Source organism: Paramacrobiotus metropolitanus, unplaced genomic scaffold (genome assembly GCF_019649055.1).
Source record: "Paramacrobiotus metropolitanus isolate TYO unplaced genomic scaffold, Prichtersi_v1.0 Parri_scaffold0000015, whole genome shotgun sequence".
NCBI classification, from domain to species: domain Eukaryota; kingdom Metazoa; phylum Tardigrada; class Eutardigrada; order Parachela; family Macrobiotidae; genus Paramacrobiotus; species Paramacrobiotus metropolitanus.
Window position 1 is genome coordinate 1,171,782 of NW_026570235.1, and position 21,629 is coordinate 1,193,410.

Here is a 21,629-nt window from a genome sequence, read left to right on the forward strand (position 1 = left end):
TAATCGTATTAATTATCACATTATTTTCATTTCGAGAAAATTTTGGTCAGTCATGACGGAAACAAACGCAGAGCAAGGAACAGCATCGTGTACAAGTTACAAAGAATAATTCTAACAATTCCCGCAACATCTGGCGCGGGCCGGGAAATAATTTGTACAGAGAAAATGCAGCCAGCATTAAAAATTAATTATTATTCAAATTAGATCATCAGGAGAAGAGACAAATATTCCACCACTAAATAGGACAACCAAAATCAGATCAATCCATTTACTTCCCAGCATCCCGCTTATCGCATCCATCATAACATACACAACGCTCATTAAGTCTCTCTGTCTCTGCATTTCCTTCGCCACCACAGTTGAGCAAACCCCATTACGAAACGCATGCACACACATCCATCTATCCCCTTCCCCGCTGTCTCACAAATCCGTAATGGGATAACTGTAGATATGCCCATTTCTCACCGAGGACAGCGTCCGTGAATAATGGTCCTCCAGAACCGGTTCCGGATCCGGAAGGGCGTAGTACAGCTTCTTCCAGAACATCTTCTCACCCCACTGCAAGCAGGGGTTGGATTTGAGATACATCCGCAGATCCACATCCAGATCCTTCATCTGGATGTTCCCCACCAGGACAATGATGATTTTGTTCTTCCGGTCCTTGAACACCTGCTGATGCGCCAGCCGGTAGTCCATTTTGGCCCATTCCCGCTTCAGATAATTCTCCGACAGGATGAGTATGGTCCGCCGGCTCAACTGTACACCCTGTATAATTGATTCCGGCGTCCGTACTCCCAGTGGATAATCGCGATAATGGAGGAATAATTTGTATTTCGGCACGCCAAACTCCAGCCGCGGCGCCAATTCCCCCAAGACCAGCGGATCATCCTCATCCGAGTAGGAGATAAAGGCATCACAGATCTTTTCATACGCATAATCACTACTCTCCTCATCCTCATCGCTTAATGACGAGCATAATCGTACCCGGAAGCGCGAATGCAGCCGTACTTGGATCTCGTAGCGGTAGCGCAGAATCACCACCACCGCCACGAAGGCCACCACACAAACACACCCCAGGATGGAGCCTACCAGCAGCAGGACTTGATTGGACGATTCACTGACCACCGGGAATGTATGCTGGCCGGTCTCACGGGTCAACGCCTCCACGCTGGAACAGCGCTCACGGGGCTTCTTCATATCGCGCAACAGCGCCGGATACTGACTGCGATCGTAACAGTGCATGTTGGCCATGTCGGCGATGCGCGCCGTATTCTTCTCCAGCCACTCCGTCAATGTCTTCTCGCGCTCCTCATTGCACCAGCACTCCCACATATTATTGGCCAGATACAGTTGCACCGTATTGACCGGAAGCGGCAGGGTCACCAGCGCATCCAGCTGATTGCCGGCTAAATTCAGCATGCGCAGTCGGTTCAGCGCGGTGAATGTATGGGGATGAATGGCGTGGATGTCGTTCCACGACAGATCCAGCATCTCCAGTGACTCCAACTGACTGAACTCGTATCCCCGGAGGACGGTGAGCTGGTTGTGATGGAGGTGGAGGATCTTCAGATGGGCTAATCCGTTAAATGTTCGATTATCAATCCGCTGGATTTGCGAGTGATTGAGGTACAGTGCATTCAGCCGGCTGCGGGCGATCAGCGCGTGCTCCGGGAGTGCGGTGAGGATGTTGCCGTCCAGGAAGACGTCGGTGGAGTCCATGGGCACCATCAGGGGAATGGTGTCCAGTTGACGGGCGGAGCAGTCGATGATGTTCCTCTCCCACTTGGCGTCATGATAGCATGTACAGTTATCCGGACACGTCATCTTGCAGTCGCAGGCGGCGTAATCGCAACAGTGACAGCTGGGCACACACTGCTCGTTGTATGGGCAAACAAACGCGTCGTCCGGCACGTCCAACATCCGCCGGCTGGCCTTGCTCCGCATCTCAACGCATTCCACGCTGTCGAGGTCGGCAATATTGGGATTTTCGCGCAGATAACTCTTCAGGTTTTTGCTGTTCATCTGCAAAAAAATCAACAATTAATTACCAAAAAATACCGCAGAATGTATACTGTTTATACGACCTTATATTCGTAACAGTGAGCGTTTTGACGTTAGACAGAAGTCGCAGAACGTTTATGATTTCAAAATATCTCAAAATTCTGACTGCGCACTGATTTAATAACAAATCGTCCAAATTTTGGCAAAAGCTGAATAAAACTCATGGGTAATTAAATTACGGATGCGCTTTCCCTCTGCAGTATACTACCGCACAATAGTTGATATGAGTGACATGAAACCAATTTAATCAAATTATGCAGCCATAATTACCTGAATAAATTACAATTATTGATCAGGCATAAATTAATCACAGTTATCGCATTCTGTATAAATAATAATTCCATCGATTATACGAGAATTCGAAACAGCAAATAATAAATAAATAACGAATTTCTATAACGAATCCAAAAATAAATATTCGACACCAGTGCATAAAAATCGTGATTCATTGTCTTGGCGCTGGCGGTCACAATACAACAGTCTTGCTCACTTTACTTTTATTTCGATAATAAACCTACAATTTCGTTCATGGACATTTATTATTATTTGACAAAATATTTTTAGATCAACAACTGCTGCATTCGATACGCCTGAAAGGTAAGCAGTACACATCAGCAAATGGACCATGAAAATGTTATTACAGCCTACAGTCTCCGACTGGCGGCCGGCATTTTGTGAAAAAATGGATTGTACAAGTAAATATTCAACAAATCGCATTAGGCAGTAAATTTCGAAACGTGAATCAGCTTTAAATATTTCTATTTCAGTACAACTCCCTAAAAAGGGTCACCACGCATTCGTCTAATAGTGCTGGGAAAAGCGGTCAGCTTTCGCACAATAATTGATTTTCGTAAGTACATTATTTGCCCAAAACGATATTGGTTAATCTGTGACAAACAGAACCATTTACGGAAAAGATCACATCACTGTCCTACTTGCATAATTTTCTTGTTGCACGTTCGTTGCCGCCTGCTTGCACCAGCTGTATAAGCACAAAACTGCCACCGCTTGCCGGCAGCAATAGCAGCTCTATATCGATTCCTATGCTTAGTCAAGCGCAACAGTATAATCAGAGCTACTGTCGTGTGTATGCTTTTTACCTTTTTCATGTAGACCATTTGACAATCACATAAAAAGGGATTGCTTCCGATGTGGAACTCCGGAAGCTGCTCGCTGGCTTCCAGCGGACTGATCTTAAGGGCATACTCATCCAGCGCTTCCAGCCGATTGCGTTGCAAATTAACCGCCGCTAATCGGGGCTTGTTGTAGAATGTATAGCGTTCAATGTTAACAATACGGTTGTCAGCCAAATTGATAACCTGCAATGAGGCCGGCAAATCTTTGGGGCCCACACTGGTGATTTGATTACTGGACACATCTAAATGACGTAATTGCAGCTCGTTGTAGTTGTGCGCCGAGGCGGCACTGGCCAGGCTTAATTGTACGATGGAATTGGAATGGGCATCCAAATGCAGTAAGGAGCGCGGCAGATCCGCCAGTTGTAATTGGCTAATTTGATTGTTAGACACATTCAGACGTAACAAATTACTCAACTTCCCGGCCGTCCAGTTGCCCACGGTCTGCAGTAGATTCCCATCCAACTGCAGGTCTTCTAAGCGTGTCAGACTCCCGTCGACAATATCCTCGCGCCATTCACTCACGTCATTGTTGGATAATATGACAACCTTTAGATTTGGTTTGTTGTTCAACAGTCCAGCTGGGAGACTTTTCAGCCGGTTTTCCGACACATCCAACACTTGCAGATCAATTAGATTGCGTAAAAGCGCCGGCTGGAGTGCGCTCAACTGGTTACGGCTTAATCCCAGCCATTGCAGCGCCCGTACCGGACTGAAGACATCACTGGATAGCTGCTGCAGCTGATTATGGCCCACATCCAACACCGTCAGCTTTTTCGCATCAGCCAGCAAACCATCCGGCAGTGATTTGAGCTGGTTAATGCTCATATTCAGCAGCGATAAGGCAAACAGCCCATCCAGCGCCTCATCCTCCACACTGGCCAGGAGATTCTGACTCAAATCCAACTGTTCCATTTTGTGCTGATAAGTGAAAGCCTGCGGTTCCAGCCATTCAATACGATTATGATGGAGATGGAGTTGATTTAAATTAAGCAGATTACGCAGTAGCGAACGGTCAATGTGGGTCAGTTGATTGTGGGATAAGTCGAGTGAGTGCAACTGCAGACAATTTCTTACCAGTTCCCCATTGATCCACTGATTGGTTAAGGCATTCTGACTCAAGTTCAACACGCGCAGCTGGCTCAACATGACAAATGCATTAACCGGAAGGGATTTGACTTGATTCCCGTTCAACCATAGGCGCTCCAATTGGGTCTGATGCTGCAGTAGCCCGTCCGACAGGGATTCCAGTTGATTCAGCGAAAGATCCAGCTCGGTTAACTGCTCCAGCCGGGCCAGTGCGCTATCACTCACGCTGTCCAGTTTGTTGCGCGATAAGGACAATGTGCGCAGTTTCGGGCTGAGATACTCGGCCACATCACTCTCCAACGTCCGGACACTGTTACCATCCAAATACACCGCTTCTAGGCTGGTCAAACAAGCCCCACTTGTGCCTAACTGCAGCAGATTGTTCACACTGTTGTCTTGTAGATGGAGAAATTTGAGACGCTGCAGTGCACACAATTCCCCGGCCGGAAATTTGGCGATATTGGAGCGGTGCAGGTCGAGTGTTTCCAGTTGCTCCAGACGGCGCAGTGCGCCCGGCTCAATGTGCATTTGGGCAGTGGGCGAGCGGGTGCTGATGGTCAGTGTCTTGAGATTGCGCAGCCCGGCAAAGGCATCCTTCGGGATACGCGTAAAAGCGCAATCCACCAGGGATAGCTTCTCCAAATCAGTCAGATGGGCAAAAGCTCCTTCAAGGAGTTTACCTAAAAATTATAACATTTAGGCTATGCCAATATAAATAAACGCTTCACTATTGACACAAAATCGACTCTTGCGCGTATACTCACATGTATTCACACAAGATACTTTATCATATATATGAATATTTTAATCTAATAAGTTTATTCCACGATATCTCAAATTTTTTCAGTTCATTTTATCGTCCGTTCTTTTTTTGTAGGGCATAGATCTGTACAGTACTTTTATTTTATGATTGCGAAATAAGTTTATTGATATGAAGATGTGAGTTCGCGTTTTTATTGCCTTATTTTTTTGAAGTTTTATTACTCCACCAGTTCTTCTGTTATTTTCCGGTAGAATTTCTTTTTATTACTATCGAGTAATTCCAGTATTTCGCTATGCGCAAGGTCATAAACGTCGTATTATAACTCACTGTCAAGATGCCGGGCATCGCACTGAATTAGGAGACCTTGCGTGAAGTTGGCCTGGATAGCCCGGAAATCCGACCATAACCCAATGGACAGGAGGGCACATTCCACAAACACCCCGTTTCTCAGCGTCGTCTGACAGTGGCACTCTTCGGGGCACTGATACGGATAGTCGACCCGCGTGGACTGGGTCCGGACGACGGCCAGACCGATGATCAGTTGCAGCCATATCATAGCGACCATATCACATCTGGCCGGAGATCCCTTGCGGCGAGACATCGTTATCGTCAAGCCCTGCAAAAATTTACCCTTGCAGAACATTCCGTAAATATTTGCAATCTGAGACGATATGCCTATGATTTAGCCATAATTTGGAAATACCAAAAATAGGCTGTTGTGTACACGCACGGCGTTTATCCATCCCATCACCTCCCTCGTAATCATGTCATATTATGTGAAACGGATGTTTGCAATTACTACGGGCTTATGCTGTAATACCAGCGTAAATAAATATTGCAGGTAATTTCGGATATTGACCAAGAAAAATCTGTCACAGTGCCGATCGCCAGTCTATGCTGAACATTACTTATTCAATATTTTTACAAGCTAGACCGGCAAAATGCTGTATGGTGTGCGCGGGCCACGGTACACACGACCAAGCGGTCGGAAAATACGATGCTACAATTTTTCTGTTTGATAAAAAAATTGTTTTGCCGAACTAGATGATACGTGAACGCGGGCTTTTTTCTTCCATGTAAAAACAAATGAACTACCACCTGTTTTTCCGTGAAGATGTGTAGATGTATTCCGAACCGGTTTACTAGTTCACACATGCCATGCGATGGAAGAGCAAACCGGCACAATGGAAAAAATTCCGATAGCTTATTATTTGACATAAAAAGTCATCTGGTAGTGTGTGTATGGCTTTTAGCAGGAGCTTTCAAGTGTGAAATTATGACTTGACTGCTCTATACCTTCAAGTAAATGATGCTCTCGATTGTGCCAATTTATATCCACATAGTAATGCAATCGGGCGATGTATTCTGGTCAGAGCGCGCAATTAATCTTTCTCGCTTCCCCAAATTATATCCGTTGAAGTGGCAAATAAGGTTCCGGGCAGTGTAGTATTCCCGATAACGTTGACCACTGGTCAAGACATTCACACCATCATCCGCGACGCTTTAATCACCAATAGTACAAGTCAATTCGTTGACTGACGGCGCTGAAATGCATGCGATGCTGTGGATAAGAAAATTCTCCTGCAATAATCAAGATTAATTACTCGACAGATATCCACGGTAGCAGCAAAATCGTTAGACGAAATGCTTGAGATATTAATTAATTATACACAGAGATGTGTAGTACTGATAGTCGCTGGCTGTCAAAATCTCTTAGAGAAATATCACATAAGCGCATATACAAAGAGGTCGATATCAGCCCCCAGTCTTGACATGAAAGGTTAATCGTGTAAAAGTTTTGACCAAACGCATACGCTTGCCAGTTTGATTGCAACATACAGCTCATCAAACTCCACTTAGGTACATCCTATTCATTAATTTTATTTGATAGAATCATAGAATAAACAACAAAACTTGAAAAGTTTTAGTTTTAGCTACTTGTCTATTAAAAAATTAGCGTTTTACAAATTATATTTTTACAGTCAAGGATTCCGCAGCTCTTACACCACACTTATACGGGTTTTGGTACAATACAGAATTATTAAACGGCAACATTTCGTACAAACAAGGAAAAATTCTTTCATTAAGGAAACGTTTTGCATGCACGGGGGTAAGGTAAATACGTGACCTATTGTCGACGGCCTAATAACGATAAATTATTCCCACAAATATCTACCGGTAAAGGTTTCATATCCGGCTAGAAGGCGGCACTTATCAAAGTATGCATTTCAAGAATCCCACGCAAAATTCACGTCGACATTCCCCACAGCACGAAAAAGCAGTAAAACTGACAGAAACACGCTAGCTAACACAGCTTGGCTTGTTTGACTAGTGAGATAAACGCGTGAGAGGTAGCTGCACTAGGGCATCCCCAATACACTGTTTTCACTGCGAATTAAAACTTTTATGACCAAACAGGACAGATCGCGATGGCTGTGATATATCGCGCTGGCAATTCCTCTCTCTGGCACCGAAAATTGATAATCAAGCAATTAAACTCAAGTGGGTCTATAATATTGAGCTAGCTTTCAATAAAATCCTCCTTTGCCCTTTTTGCCCCATTAATGCTCCTGTTTTACGAACACTGATTGCCGGATTCGCCTGGAGGAAATTTGCCCAGTCAACAGCACGCAACCTTGCTGTTACAGTCGGGAAACAGAGGAAGCAGAAAAAAATCATTATAACGACTTCCTATCGACATGTATCCACTGTGTGGTAACCTGAGCAGCATGGAACAACAAAGTCACCGCGCGCAAATGCTTTTATACGGTTACGTAAAAAATAACATTTAGGCACAGATGCGATGCACCGTGCCGGGGAAAGTGCGCGCTAATGCGTATCAACAACGATTGACCAGCTTCACACCTCGAAAATCGAAGCCGAAAATGTAGCAGCTGCATTAAACGTTAACTCTGTTTTCACCCCTCGGTATATACGCCAACGGAACCGGTAATCGTGAATTGTCACCAGTGATCCGCTAGTAACCTCACTTCCGCTGCAGTCTCAGCATTCAGGAAATGAAGCGTTTTGCCCAAAAAATAGCCAATAAAGCGGTGGAATTTTTCTGTTAATCCAACTGCACAGCGAATAACAAGGTCTAAAGTGAGTGTACATTAAAATACGGAAAAAGAAGTGATGCAAGAGGAATTAAGAGTTTCGGACAACAGAGAATATACATACTTTATACGCTGTTGATTATACTGTGCAAATAGAAGCATCGCTCTCCAAATGTTCCTAGTGGACAATTGATCATATTGTATCGTATCCCTCCAGCTATCCATTTTTCCTGATAGATTACGCGGACTGCTTTTCAAAACTCCAGCAACATTTATGCAATCCTTTTACTAATGCAGTCAAGAGACAAAACAATTTCCCGAAAAAATGTTTCCCAAAACTAAAGCCTTCCCGTTCGCCCCACTACCGCTACTGCATTACCTAATTCCCACAATCCCGGTCTAAAGGAATTAAGCTACTGCGGTAGCAAATGTATATCCGAGTCCCGAAATGACTGTGATGCAGTTCAGTGGTGCGTGACTGGAAATTTCGATCGACCAGCAGTGAATGTTATCAAGCTGTTAGATGCAATGTTTACATGGCCATCTGACTACAATTTTCCCAGTAAAGAAAAGAATAAAGAAGAACAGATTTGATTAAACACTTTAAAACGTTCGCATTGACTCGGGCGCACTGGACAAAAGAATGGGAAAAATGTTTTGTAGCCAGACGACTGACATTTTACGGACGCTGGAGACCGCTTGCTGTGCCGATGGTGTCCGGCATGAAACTGGCTGGCTGGCACACACTGCCAACTGAACTTCGTACTTAATCGATCACTTTCCTCTGCGAGCGGCCCATTACCACAATCCCAGTCCATTATGTGCTTCCTAACCACCAAGGCAATCATTATCCTATAGCTGGCGCTATAAAGATGTTAGGGGAAAAAACAAAAGCGCTAGTTAAAGATAAATTTAATTTTCCGTTGCAATCCCGGCTAACGATGACCGGCTAACGAAATTTCTCGTTGACTCAGCAGCTCAGATTATCTGCAAAATTACGCGCAAAACATCTATAATACTGCGATGATCAACAGCTTCGCGAACCGTGTGTACGAGTTTGTAGTGGGAAATAAAATTAATTTTTCAGCTTACGCCGATTTTGTGAATACGATAAACAGAGGCAGACCGGATACATGGATCGGTTATCGAAACTTACGAATCGGAAGAAATTCAATCCGAGCAACGTTAAAACAAGGTAAACGTAAGCATTGCAACAATATGATAATATCTAATTCAATTCCTGTTTATGCTGTGTGATCTGCGGTACGTGTACAGATCACACAAACACGATTCATGGGAAAAAAGGACTTTACTGACCATGAAAGTTTTTTGGCTTTCCCATTAACACAGCAGATCAATACACGATGGATGACAAAATGTGGACTCGCATGACGATTCCTTTTACAGCGATCTGGTAATCATAATCAAAATTCAATATTCCGTTCGCGCTGAGTTTTTGTGGTTAGTTAACGCACATACACATGCAACCGATTTGCTGTCAAAAGCAGATAAGCAAATGATCACATAAAAACAATAATCAATGCAATGATTTATGGAGGGATGGATTGCAGATTTCAACGGCACATTTGACAATGGTAGTGTTTTTTACCCCCCATCCACCAAGTATTAAATATCACGCTGCAGAATCATACCTGCATCGTAGATACCATGCCGAACGCTTGCAATCAAAAACGGTTACAACAAAATATTAATCGGTTCACTTCGAATACAAAATCATAAGCACATAAAATCCCGCAACGCACTGAATAAGAACTGAGAACACTTGACTGAGGATATGATCCGAGCCGTACTCGCATGAGCAGCCGTTTCTCGTACGGCACACACATGTATACACAATTACACATACATACAAACTCTGCCTACATTTCAATCGCGGAATTACTGCGACAGCGGATGCGAGTACATAACCGGCAATTCTGTGTCTTAAGAATGCATTGATCTTAGCGCTGTGGCCGGAGAAAACCTGTGCATTTAACAAAGCGCTGGCCACAATATTTGCTATGTGTCTGTATATACGCACGGATCCATATTTGACCAAGTTAATCATTTCTGTCTGTCAGGCCTGAGACATACATCCACTGGTCAGTTAAGTAGACTTCTCTGGGCTGGCTTGAAGACCCGACTCCTCAAAACGCAACACAAAGAGCGATTCGGGAGCCGGTTTGAGCATACGGTAGCCACTGCCATTAAACAGCAAGGAAATGCGAAATCGACAGAGAACTATACAGAGAAGGGGTTGTTCTATGTTAACCAAGCGAGAGATGCCTTGAGTTGTATTTCCCTTGCACTTCATAAAACGTGCGATAGCCACAATGGCGACCCTCCCATACCGTCAAGGTGTTAACCGCAAATACACAATGTAACGATGTGGAAACATTCGATTTCAATACCCCGGCGCTGACCGGTTAGCCGCAGGTCATCTGGTCATAAACTTCCTTTACATATTGGCAAACGCATGTGCGCTCAATACAATTTATTACCGTTGTATGCTGAGCGCACGTATCCTTACACTTAACTCCCACAATCAGATAAACCATAATATCAAGATTCAATAAAATTTGTACCTCCAACATCGTCCACGTACAGTATATTCTCGCTGCGCCTCTGCATATGCACTGATCATAAATGGGGATCGACCGCCTAATGCCCACTAGTAGGTGTACACCGAAGCGAAGCAAAATGCAATTATTACGCCGTTACACAGGCACCGGAAGTGTTTTATCTGGGTCAATATTCTGTGAAAATATTACAGCTATCTAGCCTCGTGTTGCAAAAGTTTTTGAATACCGTGACTGTGTTATTTACCATTTGGACGATGGTCGCTATAAGCTGAAACACAATAAACTGCGTCGAGTCATTCAGTTGGATAACACAGTGAAGTATCGTCAAGTAATGCATAGTAAGGGCTGCAAGGTTACACTGAAATTAGTTTATATGAGATAATAGGCTTTTGACCTTCTTTTTAAAATTTCTTTGCTTCAGTGGAAGCTTGCAGTGTGTGTGCCAATGTTAATTTAGCAGAGGCAATATTAATATAAATCACTGGCGGGAGTGTGCAGGTGAGAGATCTATACGACAAAAAAGAATCTTGTGTATGTGGAGACGACCTGGCACATAAAAGGCACGTGTTTAGGATACCGGTCGACGACGAGTTGTAGTTTGCTAAATCAACAACGATACGCTGTCCGAAACTGCTAGCAAACATAAAAACTTTTTCATATGTCGCTTGTTAAAAATTTCCATGAGGCTTTTAATGTGTACTAACATTTCTCGAGCTAACAGTATGCGCGCGGAAAACCGTGTGATGCACACAATCGAAGAAGCACCACACCATGGCTAGGTACAATTAAATCTACACCGTACAATTTTTATAAAATGTTCAAAAACTGATTTAAAATCTACCGTCTCGAGTACTCATAAACACTTCGAAAAACTATTACATGAATATTCAGCCACTTTTACGTGTGACCTTCGCACGACCTGTGTTGACAAGGAACGGGATCAAGTCGGCCTGCATATTTGCAATGCCCTTAAACGCTTACTATCCTCGAAAATTGCACAGTAGACTGAGTCGATAGCGTATTATGAACACATTGAAAAGGTTTTCAGGAATAATATGCAAATAATTTTCAAATAGGTACATTCTTAAGAAAATGTGAAACTGCTACCGATCTAATACAGCGTGGGAAGTCAATGTTTATTCGCAGTCGTTGATAGCTCATCTCACCAAAGGTATGCCCCGAGTCGTACCATTACCGGCACATTTCTCATCATAAAATTGTCTGCTGTGCCGCTTCTTTCTCTCCTTCATTTCTCGATAAATTCTGATGTTAGAATTTTATTCATGGTATCTAAAATCTATACGAGTACATTTTGCTGAAGCTACGTACCGTAATTCAAAGTTATCATGCAGCCCGTAGAAGTCTCACCCGTAAAATTAACAATGTGTAAATTGGATTTAAATTTTCCGAAGCACATGGTTACAGAAACACATTATACTTAAAAATGAATAACAAACTAATTTTTCCGTAAAACAACACCGTTTTTCAAAGCTTCATTTACGCAAACTGATTAACTGTTCATGAAAGTTTTCTATTGCAATTACAAAACCTCCTGATTCGTAATCTGGATTCTGGACCACAAAGCGCTTAGCAATTGATAATCGATGAAAAAGTTATATTATTCTACGCCAGAGCCTGATCGGTTTTAGCATAAAATTTAAAAAGCAATATTTCTTTTCAAGCTGAACATCAACCAGTGCAATACAGTCATATCCTTTTACCTGCATAGGCATGTGTAATTATGCAAACAGCATCTTGAATACTGCCCATCATAAAACCGTTAAAACTGTTTACTTTTGCTACTGCTGCTTACAGATGCGAAAGATGTTATTACGAAGTACATTCATTTGTTGGGGATGTGTCAGACCTATCAGACCGCATTCCCCTCTACGAAGGGAAATGTTTGTACCGGAACACCCACCATTAGTGGATCGGTGATGCCATCCAAATGGACAAAAGGATTGCTACGGCATGGTCAGCCTAATCGGACGGGTTGGCAGATGACTCTTTTCAAAAATGTGCGAAAGCGCCGTGTAAGCAATTATGAATTATCAATATATAAATTGTTTATCCGAGAAATGATATAAGGCTGTCAATTTGGACAACGTCCAGTGTACCAGAGGAAGTCCATTAAAAACTCCAGTATGCCAGCTCCACATGTTATCACAAACTACAGTACATAGCTTCTACATTGGCACCTTCTGTCGGCAACTGATGAGAATCCAACCGGAAACAATTCGAAAACCATAACTTCAAAAACTCATAAATAATTATTCTTTTACGTTAAACGAAGCCTTTAACAAACTCCAAACTAATTTCGCACAAAAAAGAAGCCGCACGTAGAACCGAACACATTTAATAAACAGACAGACAATATAATCGTTATGCGTCGTCAGCGTTGACAATAACTTAAGCACATGCTTCCAATAAATAAAAACCATAAAAATTATGTCGTATTTGTTTATATTAGTTCAATTCGTCAATAAAGCGACATGATCGCTCTGCTACTAGCACCATAGCGTTACTGCGTTGCTGGGGATGTTCATAAAAATGTATCCGAAGTCGACTCGCACCGTGAACAACCAAATATTACAGATACACGAATCTTGTTTTGCTCTTCGCACTCTGCAAGAATTATTGCGCTGTCTGTCAGAGAGTTCACGCCAAGTGACTTCTGGTCAAGTAATTGTTTCAAGTCATATATTTACTAGTTTTATAGCTGGCATCCGGCGCGGGGCCAGATAGATCTTCTACTACGTATAATAAGTTAAGATGCAGACGGGAATGTCTGTATCGCTAGCGGATCGCATTTCTTATCTTTGGTTAGATTCTGACAATCACTGAAATGTCCGTCTAAGTGGTAAACTAGCTGCAAGGGAATTAACTGTCTATCGCCTAGGAGGCCCAACTGAATTCATTTCATCATTTGTTTTCCAACACAAATTCTCATGATCTGGCGCGTTTGGGCATAATGTCAGCGCAAAAGGGAACCTTCAAACTTCTAGCAACTAATGAATGAAACCAAAGCACATTTCTTGTTTTCTCGCCCGTCGCCCACTTTGTTTCACATAATTGTCTCTGTATTTACAATATAAGTGTACCCTTGGTAAAATTACTTCCTGAATGTTACAAATATGTGCAATGCGGGGCAGCATCCTACCAGTGAAGTATATATATGTATACGGCAAATGTACATTTCGATGATACAAGGCCGCTCAATTGTTTCTTATCTCAATGAGTATGATAATTAAGTTAAGCAGGATTATTTGATTAACCCCATATTACTCTACCGATCTCCATTGGTTCATAAATACAAGATGGTGAATCAGTAAAACGTAAACATCGTCTAACATGAAATCTTCCACACAGCCTCAAGCTTCCATCTTCATAAATCGATTTTCAATACTTGCTAGTCCATAACAACCCGGCTTATTTAAAGCACTTCCTTACTGTATGCACCAGTACCGTACCGGAAATGCACCGCTTTCGGTGTTGACCGCGAATAAAACAAAGTTCACCAGCAAATCACAACATCTACAGTTTAATGAACATAAAATGAGCATTTGCTCTCAAAAAATGTTCCCAAATGAGCCGATTAAAGCCGCATTTTCCTGTATTTTGTAAATCCTTTAAAGAGAAGTCACTCACCGCGTAAGAAATTCCAGTTCCTCACTTTCGCACGTGTGCATCAAACGGCAAAATATAGATTCCTAGAACAATTAAGGTTGTTATCGACACTGGAGCAAAAAATGGAGCAAATAAGATGTCATACACACGAAAAATGAATATGAACAAGCAGGCTTATTTGACAGCACTACAGAAATGTTGCAGAGCACATTATGTTCCATGATGCAAGTGTACTGGTCATTGTCTCGTTATGCGTTCACGCAGTGGTCATTTATGACAAGTACTGCCACACTCTGGCAATCAAATTGCAAAAACATAACTACAACAAACTTGCTCGATGCACGGCAGTGGCAGTGAAGAGAGCGAATTCATAAATTCATATTTCGCGGTCAAAGGAACGTTCAGGCAAAGATTTCAACTTGCGAACGCTACAATAAATGATTTGCTGGATAATGATTGTAGAGGCTATAATGAACTTGTCCTGCTACAAAATCGCATGATACAATATGCGACTGAATCCTCCGGTGATTTTACATTCGGTTCTGTCGCCCCAACGACCATAAACTTCAAAGAAAATTTATGCCCACGCTCAGAATGCTGAATTAACCGGCAGTATATGTATATTCGCACCTCCACCTTGATGGTATCTTTTATTAAGTACACCCGCACACAGAAAAAACGGAACATAATTTATCGACAGACTGGCAATTTTACTGCCTAATAAAAACATAATTACAAAGAGGTGGAAGAGTTTTCAGAAAAATAGTTCTCACGAAGTATACTTCGTACTCGTACCAGCCGTATCGCAGTTTATTTACCCACTTTTACCTCAGCAGTTAGCAGACAAATGACATATCATGGCAGCACAGCTCTATAAAAGCATATGCACGGTAGATTTTAACTGAAATTAAAAATCTAATTAAACCAGAATTTCATATATTCAAGTAGAAGCCTATACTCCGTCCGCACCTACATAAGGCTGCTATATATATAATAATATACTTATATACAGTATGTCGCAAAGTGTATTTTACGTATGAGACATTACCATATTTACATATCTCAACATATATCCGCGAACGTTCCGCGACTATTCTGATGATATATGAACTCATTGACACTTATTAGCTACCGGACTATAATTAAAGTAACTCTGCAGATTAGTGCCATATTCAGACAAACAAAAAATCTCGAAAATGATCAATGAAACTCGCAGCATGGGCACATACCAGCGGGAGTTCGTAGGGTGTGGATTCAAGTAAATACGGCGAGTATTATGCAGTTGTGAAGATGTAGGAGCGATAATTGCTAACATCGGGCCCAGACAAATCCATTACTGATTTCGCATACATTTGGCAGAACCGGTCAAGTAAGAAGGAAGTGGACAGCTCCAAACGGCTACTACACCACTGGAAGCTGTATAGCAGAGATAGCCGCGGCTGCATATGTAATAAAGCGATGGGCCAGGTCCTGCCAGACCCGTCAGCAGTTGTCAAAAATAAGGAAATTAAGGATTTCAAGTATAGTTCATGAAGTTTTACGAGACGGACCACGTGCGGTGGACGCAGATGTTTGATGGTGCGTAGAAGATGAAGTAGAAACAGAGGCAGGAGAGCTATATGCTACTCTCCACAACTACACATGAGCGGTATACATGTCAATTTCCAAGCCCAGCCACAGCGATGTACACACAGCACGTGCCTGAAGTGGTCAGGCAGTCGGTCATATCAAAATCCGTTTACAGTGGATCTCATGGGAAGTGACCACAAGAGTCCATCACTCCTGTCAAAAACGCCGATATCCTGCTTTTCCCCTTTTGCTGCCAGTAATCTCTCTCCTTGTGGGAAGAGTAGTTAAACGTATGCAGCATGAACGATGCTGTCCAGTTGCCGCTTGTACATGCGCACATATGTCGGTCTATTGAACGCACTGCGCAATGTGCAATGTCCGCAACACCCAAAATGAGATGCAACAAAAATAACCGCCGGCTTGGACACTTTTCCTTCCCCTGGCCAGTTTCAGTAATCCATCAATTTTCTACTGTGCTCTGACACCTTATATCTTCACTAGCCGCCAGATTGATTACCGCTATTTTTCCACAAGCACAATTACAAAATTTGCACCCATTCACTAATCTGTTTCCTATTATCCTATTCATTTGGTTAACACTCGGCGTAGCCGAACATCTATCACCGAGCCCATACACAACACGCAAAAGGCGGTTTAATCATCGCCAATTTAATGTGCATAAATGAGTAAACGGCTACGCGGGACAACGCCCTAACTGGCACAGAACAGTTAATCAGCCGATTCCAATATTCAAAACAAGTTCAAACTTCGATTTGAAAATGTGCTACAAAGTCCACAGTCAGCGCTTAACGACAGCGCCGTACATTTTCATAAATTATTGTGAGCTGTGTCACTAGGATACTGCACGAACAGTTAGCTTTACGGTATTCGCATTTTGGCAATGAATACGCCCAAAATTTGTACCAGAAGCGAAAACAGAATACTACCATATGCAGTCCTAGCACGGATCAAGCACGAAATCAAGTCCTGTTTTAAAGTTTGACCCAATTTAGTCTTGTGAATTCTTAACAAGATCCCTCTTGTAACAAATTTCCAAACAGAGTCGACAGCATAAGATTTATTCCGTAAGCCTGGGTGATTTATCAAGTCACTCGACCACAGGAAGTACGACTGCTACCGCGCAGGACAACTTGACGTTTCTTCCTTACAACCGCAACACACTCCATTATTGTCGACCAGAAGCAGATCGCGTATCGCTCTAAGTGGCAATTAATCAATTAGAGCGTTCACAAGCAGTTTTCCAACTCCTTAGTACACTACCGCATTATTCTCGTTATCGGTAACCACTTTAGCTAATCCGTTATAGCAGCTGCACTTCCTAAGCCATAAAGACCGGAGTTTTTCTATTTTTTCTGTTGTTATAATTGAAAACTTGCTTGCACGCACGGAACATATGATCTCATTTTAATTATGCGCTACCAATTCAACTTACAATTAGGTAATGCAGCAGCGCTACAACTTTACTGACTTGTGAGAGCGGTAATCCAGTATTTTCTTTCGATACTTCGAAGTATCAATAGACCAGTTAAAAGGCAAATTTTTTTTGTTCATTAAATAATTTACAAACGACTGTAAGATACCAGCGGAAAAAAACCCGCACGTGCTACGTATACGCAGAGTGCAAAATCGCGTCAACGACTCTAAACAGCGGCACATACTGGACGTGTTGGAGGCTGTGGACATTTAGCGCCAAGAATTATCCTCCCAACGATTTGAGGATATTATTTGCAGTGAAGTAATGTCCGAGGCTGTCTTCAGAAAATCAAAATCTGTCAAGATCTGCTTAAGCGAAACCGTAATGGTTAAATGATTCTCCAACCAGCAGATGGTGTGCAGCCCTTCAATCACAAGCCAACCTGAACAAAGCTATACCCTATCGTATGCCGTTTCGACGGGCTTTCATATGGCCTAAACCCCCCAATATCTTTCAAGAGATTGCTTGCCCTGCATTTTGCAACTATACACGATATATGTATTTACAAGACGGTACCGGACAGAGGCCACCAAATCCCTTAACAACCTTAATTCCATCGAGCGGGATGCTCAGTTTTCCCCAGCACTAAGCGGTCATCGTCGGTCTTCCTGTGGATCGATTTTCGATTCTTCAAACAGCAGTGGAATCGCATGACCGTTAAGGTTACAAACGACGCCGAACCTTAAAATATTATTTAACTTATAATACTTCCAGCTGACGGTGTAGAAAATAAAAAGATAAGATTGTAGCAGCAAACAGCAATCGATTGTGTGCAAATCTTTCATCCAATGTAAGTGCAAGTAGACGTCCCGCTATTTAGATTGGGCAACTACGCGATAGTTTTATCGGTGAATGCAAATTTTCCGGTCGACACAACAAACAGATACACATTATCACACTGTGCGAGCCGGAAATTCAAATCGCCAGAAAGTATTTACAGAAAAGTAATCACAAAAAAACGTATTCCACAATTAACGGGACAAATGTTTAATATTTTGCTTAATAAATTTATTAACGAATGTAATTGTGTAGTCAGTGTAGCGTTCGTTGTAATGACAGCTCAAAAAATGGGAAAAAAATCATATCGCAACTGGCCGCTCAGTTTTCAAGTCATCCTATAGGATGACTTGTGTGCAAATAGCTATTTGCACACAAAGAATTAATTTTGTAAGATTAGTATTTTGTATATCCCACAAATATCCTAAAAGCTCGGCACTCTTTCCTCCACTCCGGCTACTACCGTTAGCACAAATCAACAATACCGGCGATTTCGGGCACAGCTGCAAGGAAGCATTAGGGAACGTGTTGTAAAAATTCCTGACAACCGACATCCAGCAGTCTGCATCTTAAATAAGCCTGTGGCAAAAGCCGCTAAAATGTATTCAGCCAGGATGAATAGACTGAACAGAGCGGAGATAAACCAAACGCTTTGCAAAATTAAACGAATATTTTCAATCGTAAAGAATCAGCAAAATGGTCAGTTATTCCATCTATTATAATCTCTAATGTTATCAGTGGATGGATGGCAGAAAGAATTCCCCAGTCTGAGAAAGAGCGCTCCTGACTACGATACACTCACAATCGTCATCAATCATACTTAATGCCTTAATGCTCTGCTACCAAGATGCCCATGGGATCTGAATTAAGGATTTCCGAATCATACCACAGTTTGTTTGGCTTACACAGTACTGTACACAGAATGAATTTAAAATATACCAGCGAAAAATCCGAACTGTTTCCTCATCTCTCGCATTATGCGTGCATCCTTCCCGAGTAAAACAGTTTGTAAAAAAAACGCTAGCTAAACGTTAGTTAAAGGCCAAAATTCGAACATGTTCGAATTTTGGCCTTTAACTAACGTTTGACTAACGTTGAACAAACGTTTTTTTAACAAACTGTTTTACTAGGGCTTACAGTTACAACAGCAGATTTATTGTCTTTCTGATAACCGTACGTAGCTGAAAAATTGGAAGGGATCGCTCGCAGGGGAAATTGGAAGGGATGATCGATCGCATTAATTTTTTGCAAATTTGATTTCATTTTTATTTTTTTAACTGGGACTAGTGTGCTCCTAGAATTTCATGTGCTACGTAGATGCGGTTTAGACTTTAGAGCACTCAAATTTATTTCTCGTACTGCTTTATGACGGTTCCGGATTGTGCTCAGTACAAAGGCACGTGTATGTACACTCGGCGCACGTCATACGCTCATAAAACGCCAAAATTATTACAATGTCGAAGCCAAGGTTTATCAGCCATTTACCGGCCACCTCGCATAACTGATAGAAAACGAACGGCTAAAGAAAACAAGGATTATTCATCAGTCTGGCTTAAAATATTAAGGAAAACGAAAATACACGATTACGAATCGCGGCGAAGAATGTCAGGTATGCACAAGAAAACTCACCATGAATGGGAAAACTAATCATAAGTGATCGCACTGGCCAAAAGCAGCGCAAGGCTGTCCAGACCTATTCAAATTATTTGCGACATTGTTGTCCATGCGTAAACATGAAGGAACGATAATTATTACTTTATCAATCCTTAGTACTCGTGTTAGTGATCTACATTATGGAACACGTTATAAGCATGCAAGATCATCCCGCAAAAAATTACATGCAATTTTAATTTAATACATTACGCATGGTACACAAGTACTACGAAGCCAAAATTAAAAATACTGGATGTTTCCTAAGCAAATTTTTAAAACTGAATTATTAGCGATTACCTCTCTTATGATGGAAGATAAAAGTCACAGCTACTACAAGATGCATGCAAGCACTTTTTTTGCAACGAACAAAGGATTACTGCTACAGAACTGATTCTTTAGTTGTATTGCGCTACAGAGTTATACAAGTCTACCGTACAGCCGTCTCTTTGATATAAATTATTAGCACAATATTTAATAAGGTGATGAAACTTGTTTTATTTCCTTCGCTAATTGAAATAGACATTTTCATTGTTTGTAAAATTGTCGCACATTGACAAAAGCGGTCCAACGGTCGGGTGCCGGCAGAAAAATGAATGCCGTACCGAATAAATAATAATGCTCACGCTATTTGTTGCCCTTTAAAAATGGTTAGCAACTGTCATTAATATTAAAGTTGTACGTAAGTTCGAATTCTTTAAACTTTTGCTCTCATCTATAACGGCGCAAGACCACTTCTAAGTTCGAAGCCATATCCAGACGGCAATTAAAAATTTTATCATAAAAATACATTGAAACTGGTTGTTAGTATTCGACAACAACAATGTTAGTATTTGTAAATTACATGGTATAAATTAACCAAACATAAATAATCGCACTGCACAGTGTGCACGTGGTCAATAACGCATTTAAACTTACTTTTTTATAAAAAATTCTCTAGCTTAACTTTTATGGATACTTAATCACATAATTTAATGAAGTTTGACACATTTAAACGATCTTTTAAAATGTAACAATAAAACAAATTCAACCGCTTAAACGGCTTTCAAACATCATTTTTAGAAACGCCTTTTTCAAAAGCCATCGCAATGCAAAGGCACTGTGGATGCTGTTACCGATTACAGTCAAGCAGAAAGTGGTAATAAACTAATAATCAACCGATTTTAAGTGTCCTTACGCGAATTTCCATGATTAACAATCATCACAGTTCATTTGGCGGCCAAGCAAGCGAACTTTATTTGTTATCATACAAGAAGCATTTGATAACTACGACGCAGCTTCTTGGTGCTGTATTAAAACGCGTGCGTAAACTCTATTCAGTTTTGAAAAGGCTATTTAGCAGATAGACGTTGCGTGTTAAACTAAGGTGGACACTCGTCTCAGCTGTCCTGAAGAGCGATTGTTTACCTTTCTCACTAGCTAAAAAGAGCGACTACTTCAGTCTAGGACACAGGACATAAATATGTACATGCACCTGAAAATTACCGGTTTGTTGAGAAAATTTGCAAACTGCTCTGCAACATTTAGGTAGGCGGCAATCAACATTCAACCAAAAAAAAACTAAAGCGAGCGCTATCGTAGTAACAGCAGTACAATATGTACATGGCAAAATAAAATCAGCGGATTTTTCATCACTTTCGGCAGAAATTTCGAAAGCATACCAAACTGCAAAGCACTGCAGCTTTACGGCTCTACTTACCTAAACAGGTATCCTTTTTCCATCACATGTAGATCCTCCAGGAGCCCAAAAGCTTCCGTAAATCAAGGGCAAAAGGCAGGAAAAACTTGCGATACTCACTCTACAACTTGAATAGTCCACCCTCG

General features: G+C 41.8%; 1 protein-coding gene across 9 annotated transcripts; it reads right to left on the reverse strand.

Moving 5' to 3' along the window:
- LOC129585092 (toll-like receptor Tollo) lies at positions 1-21,629 on the reverse strand. 9 transcript variants are annotated; one of them, XM_055477610.1, is made up of 6 exons: positions 21,505-21,629; positions 14,336-14,397; positions 6,346-6,630; positions 5,377-5,665; positions 3,162-4,966; positions 1-2,022 (listed from the first exon to the last, which is right to left on the reverse strand). In XM_055477610.1, exons 4-6 carry the CDS (start codon positions 5,648-5,650, stop codon positions 421-423), a joined length of 3,681 nt encoding a protein of 1,226 aa, XP_055333585.1. In that variant the 5' UTR covers positions 5,651-5,665; positions 6,346-6,630; positions 14,336-14,397; positions 21,505-21,629; the 3' UTR covers positions 1-420. The 9 variants fall into 9 exon arrangements, with proteins under 9 accessions (XP_055333585.1, XP_055333587.1, XP_055333588.1 ...); XM_055477612.1 differs by lacking the exon at positions 21,505-21,629 and adding an exon at positions 17,895-18,024; XM_055477613.1 differs by lacking the exon at positions 21,505-21,629 and adding an exon at positions 17,925-17,993.

Coding starts and splice junctions, on each gene's coding strand:
- LOC129585092 (XM_055477610.1), bottom strand. CDS start 5,650: ATGTCTCGCCGCAAGGGATCTCCGGCCAGATGTGATATGGTCGCTATG. Junction 4,967..5,376: donor CGATGCCCGGCATCTTGACA/GTGAGTTATAAT, acceptor TATAATTTTTAG/GTAAACTCCTTGAAGGAGCT. Junction 2,023..3,161: donor AAATGGTCTACATGAAAAAG/GTAAAAAGCATA, acceptor ATTTTTTTGCAG/ATGAACAGCAAAAACCTGAA.